Source organism: Nothoprocta perdicaria, unplaced genomic scaffold (genome assembly GCF_003342845.1).
Source record: "Nothoprocta perdicaria isolate Ctin4 unplaced genomic scaffold, notPer1 scaffold_106, whole genome shotgun sequence".
In the NCBI taxonomy this organism is placed as follows: Eukaryota; Metazoa; Chordata; class Aves; order Tinamiformes; family Tinamidae; genus Nothoprocta; species Nothoprocta perdicaria.
The window spans coordinates 607,150-627,472 of record NW_020454161.1 but is presented as its reverse complement, the minus strand read 5'-3'; the positions used below and the strand labels follow the sequence as shown (position 1 = coordinate 627,472).

Here is a 20,323-nt window from a genome sequence, read left to right as displayed (position 1 = left end):
CCCGGGTGAGTGGATTTGTATGTATAGAAGTACAGAACTTCAAGCAAGGATTTATTTTTTCAGCAATGTTTTATTGTAAGGAACAGTAGGCTTTATAGCACTTACASAGTAGTCTGTTGTCACCTAATTGGTCTAGACCTGTGGGTAAGATATTCCTTCTAGCACAAAATAAAATATAAGAGCAGCTCTCCTGTATGAGTGGTCAAAAAAGTAAGCACTCTTAAACCAAAGCAGTATAAGCTGGGAAATGGGAAGAGTTATTTGTGAAAGATTTAATAGCGGGGTGGACTTAGCAGTGGTAAAACTGCTAGTTGTAATTTCTGTCATCCAACTTTTAAAATACAGCATGTATGTGTGCAAAGTGAAACTCGACTTGGGAAAATTGGGTATTATTTGAATAGAGAAGATTTGTAGAAAGAAACTGAATAAGAGGAAGGAAATATCTCCTCAGTAACCCTAGTCTTCTCCTACCTGAGTGAGCACAGAGCCTAGTGAGGTTCCACCCTGTCTTCCTTTGCCATTTGTGTTCCAAGGGAACTGTTGCCAGTGGTACAAATTGGAAATGCTCAAATGTCAGATACCCTGAAGCTAAATGCAAACACTCCTAAAGCTTGTTGGTTCTCAGTTTCTATTTCCTTTTACCTGCCATTGTATTCAGTCTTTGCAGCTTTGCATCTCCSATGCTAGGTGTGTTCGTGCTCCAGGGGACGTGGAATTATGTGTGCTGCTTGCATTCCACTTTGTATAAGTGGTGCTGAGAGAGAGGAATTTTAAAAGTACTAAAACTCTGAGGCATTGCTCAGAAAACACTCAAACCTAAAAGCAGCATGTGATCACTGCCYATTTATATAGGGCCATATTATTAGAAGGCAGACAAAAAAAGTCAAAGTCTTTGAACTATTTATATCAGCTAATATGCATGTTTTCTCTCTAGTGCCCGWCACTTCCTAACTATTGCAAAGCTCTTAGTTTCTTAAGTACTTCCAGGAATATGAGCTTAAGAATATTTATTTTGTTGCATGTATGACTTCAGTAAGTGGTTCAAGTACACAACTGGAATAGCCTATGCTGTAATTTTAGTGCCCTTGGGCAGAGGGAGAAACCTATGAAAAAGCAAACTAAAAAAAAAATATTCCTTCAGAGAACGACAGTAGATTAATATTGAATGGCTAAAATCACCTAACATATACAATAATATAATTTCTGTACACTAAAAGTGGACAATTATGTATTCAGAAATACACTGTAGTAGAGGGTTTTTTTTTAATTCAGTTTGATAATGAACTATAGTCTTCAGGCTCATCTAGGCCCTTCCTGCTTTGTGGGCACTTGTAAAAGTAAAATTAGTTTTACACAAAATCCCTTGTTTTTTCCTTATTTTGCTATTGTTATTTTAAATAGAATCTTTTGCAGCTATATCTTTCATTACCACAGGCTCTGAGAGCTGCTTATATTACACAGAGATACAACCTTTTTTAAAAATAACTAATCCATCATATATATGATATATTTTTTCATATCAAATTCTTCTGTAGGATTTATTAKTGATTATCTGTGAGTTTGTATTAGCTCAGTGTGTTAATTGTTTATCTATAGCAGTCCAGATGCTTACCTACTCCTCCAAATACTTTCACCTGCAGCTTTTGTTTTGGACTAAAATATTGGCAAGTGAATTCTTATAATTGAAAGTTGACTTTATTCCTGTTGTATATTGCTCATCTATTGACTTATTTTATGTGTAAGCACATATGCATGGGTGGGTGTATTATCCTTCTCAGTAAATTGAACTGTCATTCAATGACTGTTTATATACATACCCCAGGAGACTGTAGTTCTCCACAGTAACTTTCAACTCCTTTCAAAGAAGGTAAGCTCTGAAAGAATGCCTCAGACTGGTACACCAGCCAAACTTTCCATTTTAATGTTGCCTTTGGAATCTGACTCCTACATTTATTTAGGTAATTGGATTACACTCTTTACCCGTTTAAGCTGTATTGTTCTACCCTCAGTTATTCATTCTTTAGTTTTCAAGCGATGTCTCAAACCACAGATGCAAAACAGGATTTTCAAAAGGGATTCAGTTTATTAGRGTACGGAACAGACTATTAGCAGAAGTTAGGAACAAAATGTACTTTGAGTAAACACAATGCCATTCATGAAGATGTTTTTATTTGGTGACACAACTTTTGAAAATACAGAAGAAGTCATTATGGGAGATGCTTTACTTGTTTTATCCAGGCTGTTATCAATGACAGTTTGAATCATGGGTAAGACAACATTTAACATCCTAGCTTAAGTACAGTAGGAACATGTTTGTGATAAATGAGCAATTCATGTCAGATTATAGCTTTTTTGAGAAAGTTCATGACTATTGAACAGCGTTACAGAGTCTTGCAATACCCCTGGCAAAAGTCACCCTTAGTTATTACATCCAAGTCTGTGGTTGCAGCCCTTATTTTTATGACTTCAGAATTTATATATTGACTTACTGTAGGGTAGATGGAATTTATTATTACCAACAGTGTTTCCTGGAGCTCTTTTTTTTACTCAGAAGGTTTGGTGAAGGTTTGATGAAGGTTGATGGTAAATTTGAAATGTTTGTTTCTACCTAAAGTGGGTCTGACAAACTGGGCAATCATGAAAGAATGTATTAGAGGGACTTGTGTTGCTCTCTGATCTTTACAGGTCTTGCAGGAGGAGGAGTTGATCGTGAAATAAACCATAGACATTTCACTCACAATTCTTTCTGAAATTGCAAAATACACAGTTTGCATGATAAAGTCTCGCCTAGATGCAAGGATTCATAGACGAGCTTTCTAGGGAATGCATATTCATACATATCTTGAATTTTGATTTTTTTTTCATCATGAATTAGCAGTGTTTTGCAAATTTGGACTTTTGGAAATATTGATTTCAGCTTCTTACTTTAGAGGATCTGGGAACATATATTCTCATAGARAGTTATAAAGTCAGTTAGCAATCAGGTCATTACATGGGGTGCTAGCAAAATCTGACAATCATGCAGTACATCTGCTTTGTAATATTGCTTATGAGAATATTTATAGTTGGTTTGTCTGAACTGTTAAAAACAAGTTAAGAAATTGAAAATTAACTCATAATAACTGTCTTTATAAATAGCCTCAAGGTCCTTTATAAAAGTAATGCTCTGGGATTGGCTTGCAAATGATGTCATTCAGAATAAATATGTAGACATGTTTTTCTTATTTTTAAGTGTATTTTCTATATTTAAGTGTATTTTTAAGTGTATTGGTAATATAATACAGACATTTCACTCCAAATAGTACTTCTTGGGTGGTAAAATTCGATAGGTGTATAGTCCCATGGTAGTCCTATATAAAGCTACTAGAAGCAAGTTGTAATAGAAGTGCACTGCTTGTCATAACATATTACAGCTTATTTAAATTTATTGTGTACGTACGTTTTTGATACCTTTAAATACATACAAAAGTCTCAATAGAAGGTAATGTCCCAGCAGACAACACTGGGGCTTAAAAGATTGTAGGATCCCTGTGACTTTCTCAGCACATTATCAATTAAGCCCTTAAGTAAAGGCTTGCTTTTTATTTACTGAGTTGGCTTTAGAACTCTCAGTGTTTGCTGACTGCAGATTACGGATTACCAGTCATTGCTGGCTGCCATGTCAAGTTACTTAAAATGATGATAGCTGCGGAAACAAACATTCTTATACAAAGCTGTCTAAATCCATTGCTTCCCCAAATGAATCCTAATGCTGTGAAATGAATTGAGAAACGTGCTGGAAAAGAGGATTTTTGCCTGGTTGCCTTCTACTTTAGATCTGCACTTTAGAATGTGTTTTTCGATATTTGAGTTGCATTTTAGAGACAGAACTGCTTAATCAGTCATTTTCATCATAATTACAGAATTATTTATATTGCCCTAGTTGAAATTTATAATACACTGGTGAAAACCGCACATCTTTTTTTCTTCTTGTGCAACCATATTCTTTTAAATAAATTTTGGGGGGAGAAATTAATTTTAGTATTTGCTTTTATGGTTTTGAGACTGGTCAGAAACAAGCACTCAGAATTTAAAATTGAAACTTTAGATTCCCACCTTGCTAATACAATCCTATAGATGAGGTATAAAATATTAGAAAAAAAAAACAAGGAAAATAATTCAGACATTCTCCTGTCACTCAGAATAATATCCTTGGTGTGTTGTAAAAGCAGTCCAACTAGGACCAAATGTTTCTGTTTCATATAAAAGCAAGATCTAAATCTTGAAAATTGGAGTTTTTAGTTCTTTAAAGGGAAAAAAGAGTGATTGTTCCTATAGCTCAGTGTGTTGGTAAGGAGAGCAAGAAAGCACAAAGCCTTTAAAAGTATTTCAGAACTTGTAAGAGGAGTGGAAGACAGGAAGATTTCATCTGAGCATTTCTGTTAGGTTTAGACTGCTTCTGTTGCAGTTTCTGCAAAAATAAGTGCAATATTATAATAAAAGTGAAATAACAGAGATAAGAAGTTGAGGATGTATTTTCAGATGAGTATTAGGCTGAAAAATTCCAGAAATCCTTTTTGCTAGTATCGTATCTGCTTAAAAGAGAGGATGTGTGGAAACTAGTGGGAAATAATCGGAACGTAGTGGCTGAAAGAATGAGAACTTGCAAACCCAGTTTTGGATGGAGCTGGTCGATAGACACTCGCAAGGAAAAAAAATTGTGTTCTGTTAACGGCTTCTGAAGGGGAGGCATAAATTATCAGTAGATTTATTTGTCCATGGTAGAAGGTAGCCTGGCTACTCCGAAAGCTCTTAAAAGGTAAAATATGAAGAAAATGGTAGAAGGTTAATGTCAGCAGTTAGTGTGAAGGAGACGTGGCTGAGACTAGCAGCGTTAAGAAATGAAGCTGTGGCCTGTGCCCAGGGCTGCAGACACAGCTCTGCCCAGTGAATAAGCAGCAGATTTATGGGAGAAGAGCACACAGGGTAAAAACTGAGACCAGAACTAGACACAAGGGAATGCAGCTTGAAGACAAAAGGGATATTGAATCGAGAAGGGAATTAGTGGAAATGGAATTTGGGATTACTTCCTTTGTCTGAAGGAAACTTGTAAAGCAGGGCTGTGAAGAGCCAAACCACACATTCATCTCATCAGGGCGGGCTGAAGGGATGGGCCCCGGGAAGCTGTTACCCATGTCAGAAGATAGACTCAGTCTCAAATGCAGCTGTGAAACTGGAGAGAAGCGAATATTGAAGCTGGAAGGAAAAAAGAAAAAGGAGGAAGAAAAAAAAGTTCTTTCTAGTTAAAGCATCGGGAACTTCATTAACTAGCACCTAACTTACCTGAGCAGCAAAGCAATTCTTTTTAAGCTGAATAAGATTTAAATGGCTATGTTCCCCTTGTTAGCCTAAAAAATAATAAAAAAGTCTATAACATAGCCGTTCTACAGCCTGTAGCAGCTGGGCTTGCCCAGAGCTTGTTCGGGAAGCGACCTGGGCCCCTGCAGCGCTCAGTTGTGTAACTGCCCCRCTCCAGGGAGGTGTTTCCTCTGCAGCTGTGGATACTGAGACCCACAGCCAACAAAATTGGTTGCTTTTATTATGTTCATGAGTTTTGTCTAACCAATTCAAATGTCTTCTTCTGTTTGTTTCCATTTTGGACGGCTATATTCAGAAAATAATCCAAGAGTTTGTAAAAACCTCTAAGTTATTCTTGAGTCTATTTTCAATACTATATTAATTGCCATTTTAAAAGTACTTTAGAGATTAAGTTAGTGAATTATGCATTATTTACTCATTTTCCAGTATGATGATCCCCTGCAGCCACTGATACATACTGGCTTTAGTTCTGAGGAAGGCAGAAACATAAAAATACTGCACATGTGGGCAGGCTACAAGACTATAATTCAACCTCTTGCACCTTGCTGCTTGAAAGAATGAGAATGGCTTTATGAGAAAGGCCAGGCCCATCTCCATGAAAATAGTACTGGTCGCTTGTCCAGTACTCTTTTAAGACCGACTTGATTTCAGTTAGCTTTGGATGCGCAAAATTTTAAAGTGAGGAGTAAGTGATGTCATAAAATCTTCATGTTTGGCCATGTCCTTGGAAACCTTAATAGTTTCTTGATCAAATGTTTATCACAAAAAAAAAATAGAACCGAAATTATCTTTTCAGACAGTGACAAACATAAGTAAAGCTGCAGCTATGCACAAGATGGGTTTAGGATGTTTTGAAAGGAAACTTTGATAACAATTTAATTGAAAATGTTAAAAGCTATAAAACATACATTATACAAAAACATTATACAGCTTAAAATGCAACACACCTAAAGGTTTAGMTTACTTTTGCATACTAATCTCATAACAAGGCATGCAGATGTGTTTGTAGCTAACAAAATATTTCATCTGTTTTCATTTTTAATAAAATATCTTAATTATAGAGAGTAATTAGCTCATCTGCTAAATCAAAATTAGTTATTTTCCTTTATTGTTTTAATCAAGAGAAGAGGAAACGAAGGATTTAGTTTTAAAATAGCTTCTTTCTTTTTTTTCTAAAAGAACAAAACCACATCTCTGTTATTTTACAAGAGTTTTAGCACTTGGGTGTATTTTCATTTTGAGTGCCTTTGTGTAGAGACAGACTATTGTGTTGCATGATTGGGACTGATACTAGCTGTCAGAAACAGAGAAATCTGTCTTGGCAATCCCTGAATTTTATGTAAGAGAACATCTGTAACATCTATCTTTATGCTGTAGCTGGACTCGTGTAGCATGAAAAGGAACTGGAATCTAAAAGCAAGCACATCTGCCACCTTCAAATTGTGAATATTATACTTTTTTGAGCTTAAGGACAGTGGAAATATTGCATGTACATGCATGCTATTTGCTTGTGAACCCTGAGGCTCCTTACAATGCTTAGGTGCAAACCACAGCCCAGGCAAAGGCTCTGTCTGTAAGAGCACTTGATTGAGGCAAATATATTGGTGGTTTTGAGTACGTTGGTGAGAGCCTCCTTTGCTCAGGCAGGATATCTCCCTGCCTGCAAGAAATGGGAAACTCTTTCCTGCCCTTTGCATCCACTGCATGAAAACTGCTTTGGAGCACAGACCAAGTCAGTGTTTTGTGCAAAGGCCCTTTGAAAGCAATCAGAATTGCTGCAAAATTAAAGTATTAAAAATGTCATATTGTTGTGAGAGACAGACAAAGGGAATGAATCATTTTTAACAACTTGTGTTGTAATTTGTTCTTCCCATGCTAATTCCAATCATCTCTCCAAGGAGAGATGCCACCTCATGTCTTTACAACCTTTTGTTCCTTTTCAGTACTCTTCACCCCTYGGGAATTTTTATTTTTTGGGAAAGTAGACTAGCTTGGCCTTACATCAAAGTCTTGAATTGTAAGGAATTTACATGTTTGCCTTCCAGTWGGCCATAGACTCTCTGCTGTACCTTCTAGTACACTTAGAAAAGAAGAAAGGAAATAAGAGATGATGCATAAACTGTAGCTAAAGGTTACCTGAATACTGTCAAATAACTAGAGTGTGAATGGATGAGATGAAAGATGTAGGCTGTGTGTTCAACTTTATATTTAAAGATATAGTTCAAACTGATTTCAGATTTCACTAAGTTAAGCATGACGTAGTTATGATTTATTCTATAGTTGCTCACTTCTCACAGGAGGATGAGGCATAGCAAACCATGAGCCACTTTAAAGCAACATCTTTGGTTCTCATTCCAAACCCTCCTGGATGCAGCCCTGTGCCATGGTGTGTCCCTCCTGGAGCAGGAGCTTGGACTAGGTGATCTCCAGGGGTCCCTTCCAGCCTCTACCATTCTGTGAGACTGTGTGAGTCATTAAAAGCATTAAATTAGGGAAACCCATGAGAAATGAGCTTCTGGCAACTGCTTTGTTTGACTATGTCTCACTATCCAAAAGAGTAACRTTTGATTACTTTAAAGCTGCTTTTGAAATTTGGAGAGGTCAGTTTAAAAAGCATTACAAATACAAATGCTGCTGCAAAAAGTAGTGTGTAAATTTAATTTCAGATATATATCTGTAGTTGCARGATAACTACACTGGTAATACTGTAGTTACTTTGGCTTATATTTCAGTAACCCAAACTGGAATGTGGCCTTTACCCCACTAAASTGATATTATCGTCCTAAAAGTTTGGAAGCCACAAGACTGGGATGTGAACAATAGCACAGCACATGTGCACACATACTTTGCCCTGCAGAATCTCTTGGCTTTTGTTTATTTCTTCCCTCAAAGGAGAGGTTTTAATTTTCTTTTGTAATAGGCTATACAGTTTTTCTTCTGAACCATCTCAAATAAATTATCTATAATCRAGAGGAATGTTTCCAATCAATTATCTCCTGCAGCCACATGCTTGTATTTCAGATTATTCACACTTTTTAGAAGTTGTATAATGACGATATTAATGGCTGATCAAGAAACATACAGAATGGATGCAATGTTTTTGAAAGATGCCTCTCCTTATTTTGGAGGCAGCTATTATAACAGGTATAACATCCCGTATGAATTTTGTACCTGGCAGAGAGAAAATATATATTTTAGGCTAAGAGAATGGGGGAAAAAAAGTTCTTATTTCCTCTGTGTTGCTTTTCAACATCCCACTTGAGATTCAAATGCATCACTYGTTCTTCATCTGCCTTCCTATTTTGTTGCAGTTATTAAATGTTCCCCAGTCTTTCTGTGTAGCATTGATGAACACCGTCACAAAATATGTGCCCATCATTTTATCAGTATAAAGCAGCTTATATACATTTGTATACAAAATTGTATGTTTGAAAACTGTGTAGTTTGGAAAAACAAAGCTTATATTTTCAATAGTGAAAATAGTGAATATATTTATTTAAAATTTAGAMATTGACTATCTTTACCATAAAGTATGTATTTGCAATAAGTATATATGAAAAAATGCAGTATTCTCTCTCTCTCTCTCTGTATTTTTTTCTAGTTGATTTTTGTCACATCCTAAAAAGGATGGAATAGTGCCTTAACAGCATTGAGAAACATTTAGATACCCATTAGTCGCCTGCTAACAATTTTATGGTTACACTGATGACCTTAGATCTCACTCTTTTTTTTTTCCCCCCTACAGTATATGACAATTTTCCTGTGAAATAGAGCCTGTGCCATTGGCAGTAATCTGGCTTGATCTCTGACAGTGCTGCACCATTTAATATTTTGAGGGTTGAGATAGTTCCTCTATTTAAACTTAGGGGAATGATAGCCAGTGTTTAGATGAAATGTAGCAGCATAGCCTTAAGAAAGAGGTGAAACAGTAGTCTCCAGTGACCTTCATTCCTATGACAATATGATTTCCTTGGAAGTGATATTGAATTTTATTGTGTGATAAAGCACAATTTTGATTTAAATATGTTTATATTTTTGCATCTTTCTGTAGTTTAAACAAAGAAACTACCCCACCCCACAGCAAACTGCCCTGAAATGTAATGTAGTAGTTATATGACTTCTCCTCCTCTGGCACATAAGGAGTCTTCTGCAGCAGATGACAAAATCTTTTTTAGAATTGAGAATGCATCTGGAAGCATTTGCATTCATTCTAATATTATAGGGTTCTTTTAGCTACTGTAATGGTATCTTTGTTTCTTTTCTCCCAGCAGCAGCAATAATAGTTGAGAAGAAGCTAGAAGATGATGAGTATGAGATTGAATCACGCATTAGAAAGCGTTTGATGGCTAGCTTGGTAGCCTAGAGCATTTTCCTAGTTTAATTCAAGTATCAAGTATTTTGTGCCTTCAAAAATACGTGGGAAAAGAAGATCTTTCTTTCCACTGAATTGCCTTAGGTTAGTTAGATGCAAGGGTAAAATATTTTAAGGTAGACTACTGAAGCATTAAAATACGGGCATTACTCAACTTATGGAAAAAAAATCATGAAGGAATTCAATCTCAGACCCCCACTTTTATCCCTACTTTTTCTTCTTTGCTCCTACTCTATTTCCCCACCACTTCTCTCAGTATACATTTTTCCTTCCTAAGGCTTTAGCAGCCTTCTTCTTCCTAAACCTAAGGCAGGCTGCTTTAAAACATTAGCCATCGAGTGCAACTGCACTTGAAAGCCCTGTGTTTCTTGGTGTATGAGTAATAGCAGTAAAAGCCAAGCAGTTTTTGCTCTGCTACCAGTCCCATGTGGCAAATAGGCTCATGCATGATCCATAGTTCCTCTGTCTTCTGCTGCAGTCTGTGAGTGATTTGCATGATCGGGGTGTTATGCTTTGCAGGAAGCCAACACATCTTAGCTCGTTTTTCTTTATGTGTGTGTGTGTGTGGTGGGTCTGCTGTGTGTTCTTGGCTGCCTGCAAAACGTAGCACGGCAGTCCATCCAAGTATTTATAGGCTCTTACAGGGCAGCAGGCAGCAGAAGACAACCACCACGTACAGGCAGAGGGAAATGCTGTTATATGCTGCTGCGTGCAAGACTCAAATTCAATTCCCACATGAGTTTATGATTGGATTGATCCAGAGCCTACTGAAACCAGAGGGAAGCCTTTCCACGGCTTTAGGAGGCTTCAGCAGCTTGCTGGGCTGCTTCTCGGAGAAGAGAGCAAGTCTGCTGGGCCCTGGGAGAATTTCCTTCTTCCTTTGTTGATAGCGAGAAACAATTTTGCCTTCACCCTTACCTTCCTTCCCACCCCAAAAAAAGCCTGTGTTGTGTTTTAAGGGATTACCAGGGTGCTGCTTCATCAGGCCAGTAGAGACTACAGTAACATTTATTAATATTAAAGACATGTAATATTATGTTCTTACCCGGTAACTGTATTAAGAGACCACCTCTAAGAAACCGCAAACACCTAATATACTTCCACCCTTAGCAGGCAACCACATCTGTTAAAAGGGTTATTTCTGCCAATGGTTTTGTACCAGTTAACACAGGTCAGAATTGGCTGCTCGCACAAGCATTCAGTAGCTTTCTGAACAGCTTAAGGGGAAGATTGTTGACAACTGGTTCTGCTGCTGCCACAGGCACCATCACTGTGGCCAGATCTAATAGCAGGATGAATGCTGAACTCCTGCTCGAGCTTCTGTGATTAAGCGTTACGATCTCTTCACAGTATGCTCTTTTGAGAATTGCTTTGGTCCAGGGATTTTTATTGATTATTTAATGTGTAACACCTTTTCTTCCAGAGGGGAGAAGAGACTTGGAGTAGTCAAGAGCTCGGAAGCATAGAGCCTAACCCTGCAGGGGTAACGCAGACATTGGCACCCAGCTTGTGTCTGTTACAGAGGCTGCTTATCTCTTTTTCATCAAAAGAACCAAAACAGGAGCCAGGTTTTGGGGAGAGGTTAGAAACTGGCTTTCACTTGCTCCCCAAGGAACTGGGCCTGGTCTTGCCTGGGGTCACATCATTTTTGTGCCGTGATGCGGCGAGTCTGTGTAGAGCGGGTATTCCTCAGCAGGAATTTTAACCGTAGTCCGGAGAAGGTCTGAGGTGTTAATCCTCTAAAGCAGGGTAGGGATCCCTTGTCACCAACATGTTGTAGAGCATTTAAATCATGGAGCTGTTTTAAATCTGTTGGTTGAAGGGAATTCCATCTGTTCCATCCATAGTAGAGAAAGGGGCAACTTCCTCCTCTTTTCCTCTTCTCTCTCTCCCCTTTCTCTTGCTTTCTTGTACACTTKGTTTTTTGTTTGTTTGTTTGGTATTGTAGAAGACCAAAGTTTACCTTCAGGTCTCATTCTGTAAAACCTWGGTGAAAAAAATGCAGCCAGCAACATGAAGCACATAACCTTTCTACAGAGACTGGGAGATGGAAAATACTTGTTGGTTCTCAGTTTATTCACACAGTCWTTTAAATGTTGATGCCTTTGCATTTCCCTATGACAAACTGTAAAGGCATGGTTACCATTACAGCAGAAAGAGAAAAACACACACATTTGTGCACAGCTCCTCTGGGTTTGGACAGACTAGCAGGGATTTGTGACTGTGACTTCAGGGAAGCTACTTGGTTTTATCATGGCTTCTTACCTAACATGTCTMTTAGGCTCCAACAGCACAGTGATGGTTTGGCTCTGGCAGTGCCACTCACTTCCCACTTCTCAATTCTCCATTGCATGTAGAGTGTTTTTTTTCCAAAGTCTTTCTATTTTGAGGAGTATCATCTAGCGAAGAGCTGATTGCATTTTCTTAGCACAGAAAGCAAGGTTGTCTATATAAGTATCCAACTGTGAACCTGCTCCAGTGATTCTGAACCCAGCTATCTAGCTGAACTCAAATGCTACCTTATCTACTTGTGTATTACTTGAAAGGAAAGCTAAAAATATTCAGCGGAATAGTTTTCGTATCTTTTAGAATGATCTGCATACCTATCTTTTTATTGAGGTACATGGTTGCATTGATATGTATGAGATGTCATTTATCAATAGATCCTTTGGCACATAGATTCAAGAAATGTAATGTGAACGCATATTAAAAAGAAAAGAGACTTTAAATTGGATTGTATTCTTGCACAAGTGGAGGTTGCTTTGATATGTAGATGCAATGCCACTGCATATCTTGAGCAGGAAAAATGCCTCTTCATGAATCTATCAGAGACTCATTGTGAAATTTTGTCCCTCACTGTGAAATTAGAATAGAGACCAACTATCGATTTCTAATAGCAAAAAAGAAAATACCTCAATGCCTCCCTACATCATTTTTAAGTGAAAAACATGAAGAAAATGTGACAGTAGGTCTCCAGTTTTGGAGACACCTGGTATAGCCCTAGTATAAGTTGCTGCATCTCATGAAGTTTCAAATTAATATCAGCTTCTTGCAGGCTGCCAGTGGAGTGTTTTGCAATGTGCTTGCCTGAATGCAGACTCTGCCAGCCCTTTCTCTTCCACCCGTGCCTTATGGTTCCTGTGCCTGGTGTACACGCAGGCTCCCTCCACGAGGGAAGAAAAGGGACATGGTTCATCCCATTGGAAACATCATTGTTCCCAATCCTTATTCTTAAGGACTCTGAGATACGTCACAAGTGTTGTCTTTCAGTGTGTTYTGCCTCTCTCCCTCTTTGTGAATTCTTTCAGAGGGAGAGATTTCTATGGAAAAGTTCATCTTTTTTATTTTTATTTTATTCTGGCTGTGTCTGTGGGGTAGCTGTGTGGTATTTGCGCCCCAGTCTCGGGGTAACATTTTGCTGTAGTTTTCTGTTTGCTTGCTGCACTAGGGTAGAGGGAGAGGCACAGCTGCCACTTCACAGCGACACTTAAGCTCCATCTCCAGCACTAAGTACAACAGGCCGGGGATGGTTCCCGTGTCCCGAGGCGAAGCAGCGCAGCACGTCCCACATCCACATGGCTCCGTTCCTCTTCCCGAAAGCGGGTGGCCGCGCTGCGGCCGCCTCCCTCCCGGGAGCAGCGCCCGGCCGCGCACTCCCTGCTCGGGGCCCAGCCGCTGTGTGCGATGGCGGCAGGGCCTGCGCGCGCCGGGCCGCGCCGCTGCTCCCCGAGCTGCTCCCCRAGCGCGGCACGGCCTTTAAATCACGTTGGCAGCCCCTGCCCCTCGCCATGCGGCCCCTGCGAGCGCTGCGGTCCTATTCATGCTTTTTTTTAAAAAATTGTGTTGAATAGAAAGTTAAATAATGCTGCAGTTGAGCAGAGCTCAGTAATGCGACCCAGCTGTTTCTTTTTTCKTTCAGCGATGTGTAGAGTAAGGCAGGGTTAATACCTGTGTGGTTTATTTTTGTGTGTGTGCTAGTAAGTGTAGTGTGTGGTTTTCATGCTATGCTTATGTTGAACTAATATATATGTAAGTTGAAATGCTCTATATGAAGTYCTAGCTTGAGGGAGGGGTGGAAATCCTTAACAGATTGAAGCAAGGAAATGAATAGTTAGGGAATGTCAATAAATATTCAGATATCCTCACAGTTTCTTAAATAAATGCACATTTGTAAAATATCACATTGCATTTCCAAACACAACTTTAGCTCTGCTCCATATTCATTCCTAGTTTTATTCTGTAGACCAGAAAACCCCTACAGTCAGTTACTCTGCATCAAATAAATTCTGAATATGAGTTACAACCATCATACAATATGGTTATGTTGGAATATTTTTACTATTTAATAACAGACAAAGTGGATATTTTATTTTGGAATCAAAGTGCTGTTATGTGGATTTATGGTTTATAAGGTTGGCAGTGTTTCTGAGTGCTTTCTTTTCCAAAATACATAAATATAATGTGGTAAAAGTTTTGTTTTTAGCTTATAAATGTAGTTAATCATCTGTTCAAACAATAAAAAAAAATCTATTTATTAATGGCCAAGAAATGTTAAGGGTTTGAGTTTTTTCTTTTTTTTTTTTTTTTTTTTTATAAGAGACTCATTTAAGTCACTGCATGAAATGAATAGACAGTGAATATCTCAATTCACTGTCTGTTCAGTTTGGGGGGGGATCACAGCACATCAGTTGATCATGTGGAACTTCAGTCATTAATCTATTAAAATTGTTACTGAGTCTCTGAGTCTCATGTAAAGGTCACAGTCTGTTTTAAGGATTTTGTTGATGAGTAGAAGAACTACTCATAYTTGATCCATCCGGTGCGTGCACGGATATGCACTCACTGACTAGTACACTGAGGTATGTTCCCTCCTTGGAATTACAGAGCGGAGCAGTGGGTGGGCAATGATATGCAAGCGCTCTTGGGGGCTACACCGGGATTCATATTGATCATTCTGTACTTACATCCTGTTTTTTATCACAGTTACAATATATCCAAACATGTGAGGCAATTAGACAAGTGAAGACCTGGTTCTGCTTGGATTATTTGACTTCCTGCAACTAATAATGAGATTTTTGGAAGATTTAATGCTATGCCATTGAATATAAAAGAGGGTTGGAGGCCTGTATGTGCAATGGGGTTAGGTGTGGTAATTTGTCCTGGCATCTTTATTGAAGCCTCCCTATAGGCACTATCAGCTGTAATCAGCACTTCTGCCAGAAACAACATTGCAGTGTCTGAAATCTGGGTGTTTTCAGCGTATAGCTGGGAGACTTGAAGTATTCACTTATTGTTTAACTTTAAGAAAGATCCCAGAGATTCTTTTTCTTTTCTAGGTTTTTCTTTGATTCTGGCCTTTAAATTCTAGTTTATGTTCTGCATAAGCACTTCTGGGTTCCACCTTTTTTCCACTTGGGAAAAAAGGTGAARTTTTCTATGATGCACAGAAAATGTCTCCTTAATGCACAGTAATGACCTAAAAATGAAACAAATTTTTGGCAAGAATCAGAAGAAGRGAAAGAATCCTTAAGATATAAATATATCATTGTATAAGTCAATGTTTTGCCTACACTTTGAACAAGGTGTTCTCTCTTGCTAAAATTCCTATTCCCGCTCTCTTTTTCGTGATAATAAGGACTAAAATTGATCGGCAAAATTTAAATAATTATTCGTAGGCTATGACAGTCAGGTCTTTACTACCATAACGATTCCTAACTTAAGAATAGATTTAGATTCTCAGAAAGATACTGGATACACAGTGATTTTGAAATTCCTGGAAGAGTCTGCTCCTCATGTTATTTACTACCTCTTTCCAGTAGCACTGTGGCTGTGGGAATAAAGCAAGTTAAATTCAGCACATACTTAACCTTTGTGTCACTGATCCCTCCTTCACCRAGAGACAGGCCCCAGTGTTGGATACTGACCCGGAGATCAGTGTTACCAAGAAGGAACAACACTATAAATCTAAAAATTAGCACCTGCTTTGATAAATAGGCAAAAGAGCTTGCAAGCTTCAGTACACGCTTCACTATATACAGTGTAATCTATAATTATAGTACACTGTGTAGAGATAAGTATGTAGAGTTGGGAACAATTGTTCTATTCCATTTTTTATCTTACAACATATAATGTGCATTCCCTTATAGAATACACTTCCAGGTATTGCCACAGACAGATTTACAGAGACCAATTCTTATAGATAGATTAAAAAAGACAGAAAGCAATAGATTTATTAACTAGTAGTAATAATTGGATTCTGACAAGTTTGTAAATGCATTTTTATTTGTACTATYTACTTCTTGTGTTTCTCCTCTTTGGGACAATTTGCCAGTCAATTTYGGTTTGGTTTTTAGACTACCTTTGCATGCAAATTTCTATACACATTGCTGTGCATGTTATATGGATTACAAATACTATCTATAGATTTTTGTCTTTCCTTCAGAGTGTGAAAATCAGCACAAAAGCCTTAGTTTTAGGAAAAGGCTTTTTCAGTCTAAAGGAATATTATGGTGTCAYTTTCAGTCTCTTCTGTGAAAACTAAATTTCTTTCTCTTGCTTTCTTTTATGTTCAAAAACTTAAGTAATTTATTACTGCAAAGGAATGTGTGCTGAATCCAGTAAGCAACAGAGGATGTGGAAAGATTTATTGGGAGAAACATTAACAGCATTCCTGGCCAGGTGTATTTTTTTTTCTTTTTTTGTGAAATGGGGAAAAAAATACACACCTCCAGCCAACTTCAGATATGGCTGGGAGCCCATTTGGAAAACGCAGTGTCTGTAATTGTGAAGTGCTTCTAAAGACAAACTAAGCAAAAGTGGTGAGTGGAGCAGAGCACTTGGCACTGCTCAGTGTCAGGAAACGTGTTGCTAGGTCTTGAAAACCATTTCAGTGTTTGCTGTATGTAGGGTATATGCACATGATTTCCACTCTCCTTGTACCTTATACAACTATTTATACCAATGGGGAATGAGGCAGTGAAATCCCTACCAAATTTGTGGTGCATTCTGACTTTGCACTGTGAGCCCATGATAAATGGTGTTGGACAAGTGGAGCCTACGAGAATAGTTCTGCCCTCCTTGCCTGACTGAACTCTCCTTTCTTGCTTAGCCAGAGCACCAAGTGCGGGGTCTGTCCCTCAATAAGTGGTAAACACAGCTCTGATGAATATTTTTGCTCTAAGATGTTTCTTAGGCCACAAATAAATAATTTTACTGCATATTACAATATATAAAATGAATTTATGAGGTATGCAATCTGAGGGGGGGCGGAGAGAGTTACAAGTTGTAACGGTTTACTTAGTAATTTTCCAAATAAAATTCTACTCTGATGCATATATCCATTTTCCAGAAATGATAAAAGGATCGGGTGTAAACTGGCTATTTCCAGTTCTACCTCCTTCTGTCTCAGGAAACTTTCCTATCATCTAGATAAAGCRCAAAGATAATAAGAGCATTTGTAACACATGAGGTTATACTGTTCTGAGTGTTTCAGAAAGACCCTGTAGAGATACCTTTCCCTTATCACTTTTTCCTTCAATTTCAGCTATTAAGTGTCCAGCTTTCCTCCATGCTAGTTGTATAGGTCCCCTCAGTAGTAGTCTCATTCCTTAAACAGCAATGTTTGACATTACCTTTTTATTAACATAGTTTTCTTTCTTCATTAATRCACATTTCTTAAATGTGTGAGGTACAAGTAGTTCCTTGAGTGAGCATCTTGAGTGGGTAAGGACAGCAGTCTTGGTTCGCTCTTTGTAGCACATCATATGTATTTGAAGCTCTTCTAGGTCTGCTACATCCTCTTCAGAGTGTTGTAGACCTTTCTTTTTCTGTGTTGCTTCACAGAAATTTCCTCCTATTTCTGTCTGTGCCAGGCTAAACCTATTGATATATTCCCAGTGCACAAATTAAAATGCTATTGACTGCACTAGTTCAACATTTTATCTCCAATACAATTAATAAAACCTGGAAATCAGACAAAGCTCGACTTCAGATCTGATGTGATRTGCTAAGTTAGAAGCGAGTAGTCAAAGTCCCATTTCTGTCATGCTTTGTTCTGCTTTGGTCTCTATACTTGTCTATCAAAATCACATTATACTTTCTGTTGTTTCTTTCAATCCAAAGGATTGAACAATCCAAACTACCAAAGTGCCAGTTTTTAAATACTATTCAGTTTGTAAGTTAAAGTAGTTGTAGAATGCAGATGGGATTTTGTAGATAATTAGAGTTCCTTAATTAAATCCAACATTTTTTTCCAGTATTTACCCAGAATTTGGACTAGGTTTTAGAGTTTGAAGAACAGTTAAGAAATGAAATGATGGAATTAAGCTTCTGTTTTGGCTGTCTCTGGATAGATTATATTAATTTCAGAAATTAAAATATWTTCTATTTCTTTGAATTTTCCAATGTTTGCATTTTAAATCATTATGGAGAACAGAACATTGATGCTACTGTAAAAATGTTTCCTTAAAACAATCAAGCATTGGAAGGATTTTTTTTCTTGTTGAGAATGGATCTTAAATATTTATATTTTCCATCTTTGCTAATGTATTGTCTCTTTCCCTCCCCCTCTTTTTTTTTTTTTTTTTTTTTTTTCCAGGACCATTTGCCACCTCAGGAAGTGGTAAATTCTGCTGCTGCTCTCATCATGGCATTAATAAAGGATAGAAACCCTGAGTTGACTGGTCAACTGTTGGTAGCCTAAGATCATAAATCATTTGTAGCTTTTGGAAATGTTTCTTTTCATCATGCATTCACCAAAGGTCTTGAAACATATTTTACCCCTTGATGAAAACCCTGAATTTATGACATTTACTATTAAGATCTTTTAACAACATATTTTTGATACTTAAATGCAAGTCTGATGTTATGTATGTAAGTGTAAAATGAAGTATAAACCATCCTGAGATACACTGGGTACATACTTGGAGAAATAATACTGAAACATTTGTTAGATACTCATCATACACGAAAGTGCACAGAGACACCAAAGCACTCGGTCTCTGTGCAGAATTGACTTAGACACCACTGCATGTGTTTTCTGCTCTAGGACTGTATTAGGAGGTTTTCTGTAAGTCAAAATGATACTAAAGCACAACTCCTGATCCTTACAGAAAAGTATTTTTAAATTGCTGCTACACCTCTTAGTGACTGCAGTGTTGAGTGTACAGAACAGCCTTTCTGACATCAGTGTCAACATGCATTGCCAGGAGGGACTGTAGACCCAGGTCCCTTCATAAAAGAGAGGCTAAACTTGCAGCAAAGAAGAGATGTGTGTAGGGATATTGAAATGCTACAGCCCAATTCTGTGGTTCAGGGGTGTTCCGAGTGGGGTCTCCTTACTGCTACACCTCTGGTATCCGGGTACCACCGGTCAGATTTCACCACTCAAGTGTTATGTGTATCCTTGCTGCATGTGTGTGTATGCGTGTATGTGCATGTGCTTGATGAGAAAAGACCCCAAAACACCTTCCCAACATGGCCTGTGGGCCACGGAGAAGTAAGAAGGTTGTAGAGTGCTTTTCTTATACAGGATTGCTGTTTTCGTCTCTTGCCTGGTTAGAATGTATGGAAGAAAACTGAGTGTTGCAAATTCAAATATGCACTACATTGATATTTAGGTGCTGAAAGCTGAGACAAGAAGGGTTAAAGAAGTGAGTGGTTGTTATGTTTAGTATTTCCAGGTATTAAAACTGCTAAAAGCAATGCAAGATTTCTGAAGGCAGGGCAGTCCCTGAAAGCATCTGTCTTTCCCTGTGCATCAGATTCTTGGCAAATTATTGCACTCCTGCCGCTTGTGAAGGAGCTGGGTTAATGCCTTAAGAACCTGCAGTGGTGGGAACAGGGGCTTAATAAAATATTCCCACCATGTGTGTCCCATTCTGTCTATAAAGATATAGTAAGCTGTCAGTTTAAGAAGTTTCTCTCTGAAACTAGTTGTACGATAACTGCCTTGTTCCCTTGAGTACAATTTCTTATATTTAGTAGTTATACACAAGGGCATCACACTAGAGCATTCACCACATGCTCATGGGTCTTAGGTGTGGAATATAATTTTAGCCAGAGTGGGGAAAAAAAAGAAAAGGAAAATTGGCAGAGCAAGTAAAGCAGAGAATGTCTGTGTTAATGGCTTCAGGATGGATCCTTCTCCATMCTGGTAAACATTCAAAATTCAAATACCCATCACAAGCCTCTAGGTTGTACGAACAAAGTTTTCTCTSTCCGTGATGTAGCAGTGGCTGTGGGAAGTTCTTTCCTGCAGCTTTTCTAGAGGACAGAGTGAGAAAAGCCCCAGGTTTTGTGGTTCAGCAGCCCAGGGGCTTTTTGGGAATGCGAATTGAAAGAGTTCCCCACCTCCCAGCCCTACTCCCAGCGTGTTCCTCTCCCTCTGATGCTCAGAAAGAACTTAGTGAGGAGTAGGGTTGGTTTCTCCCTTTTGCTCCTCTTCTTTTTTTTTTTTTTTTTTTTTGACTCTTTTGCTTTTCCCTCCTCATCTGTTTTCCCCCATCTCTTTCCTTTTCTCTCCACATCTGCTCGATTTCTCTCTCTCATTCTCTCTCCCCTCCCCCTCTCCTTTTTAGGATTATTTTAAGCCCA

The 20,323-nt window shown here is 38.2% G+C and overlaps 1 protein-coding gene across 1 annotated transcript in view; it reads left to right on the top strand.

Moving 5' to 3' along the window:
* ISPD (isoprenoid synthase domain containing) overlaps window positions 1-19,789 on the top strand; it is a 109,441-nt gene extending 89,652 nt beyond the window's left edge. The window contains exon 11 of the mRNA XM_026045085.1: window positions 18,327-19,789. Coding sequence (XP_025900870.1) covers window positions 18,327-18,431 — 105 coding nt within the window. The 3' untranslated portion in view covers window positions 18,432-19,789. The remainder of the gene's footprint in view (window positions 1-18,326) is intronic.
* Window positions 19,790-20,323: the final 534 nt, after the last annotated feature.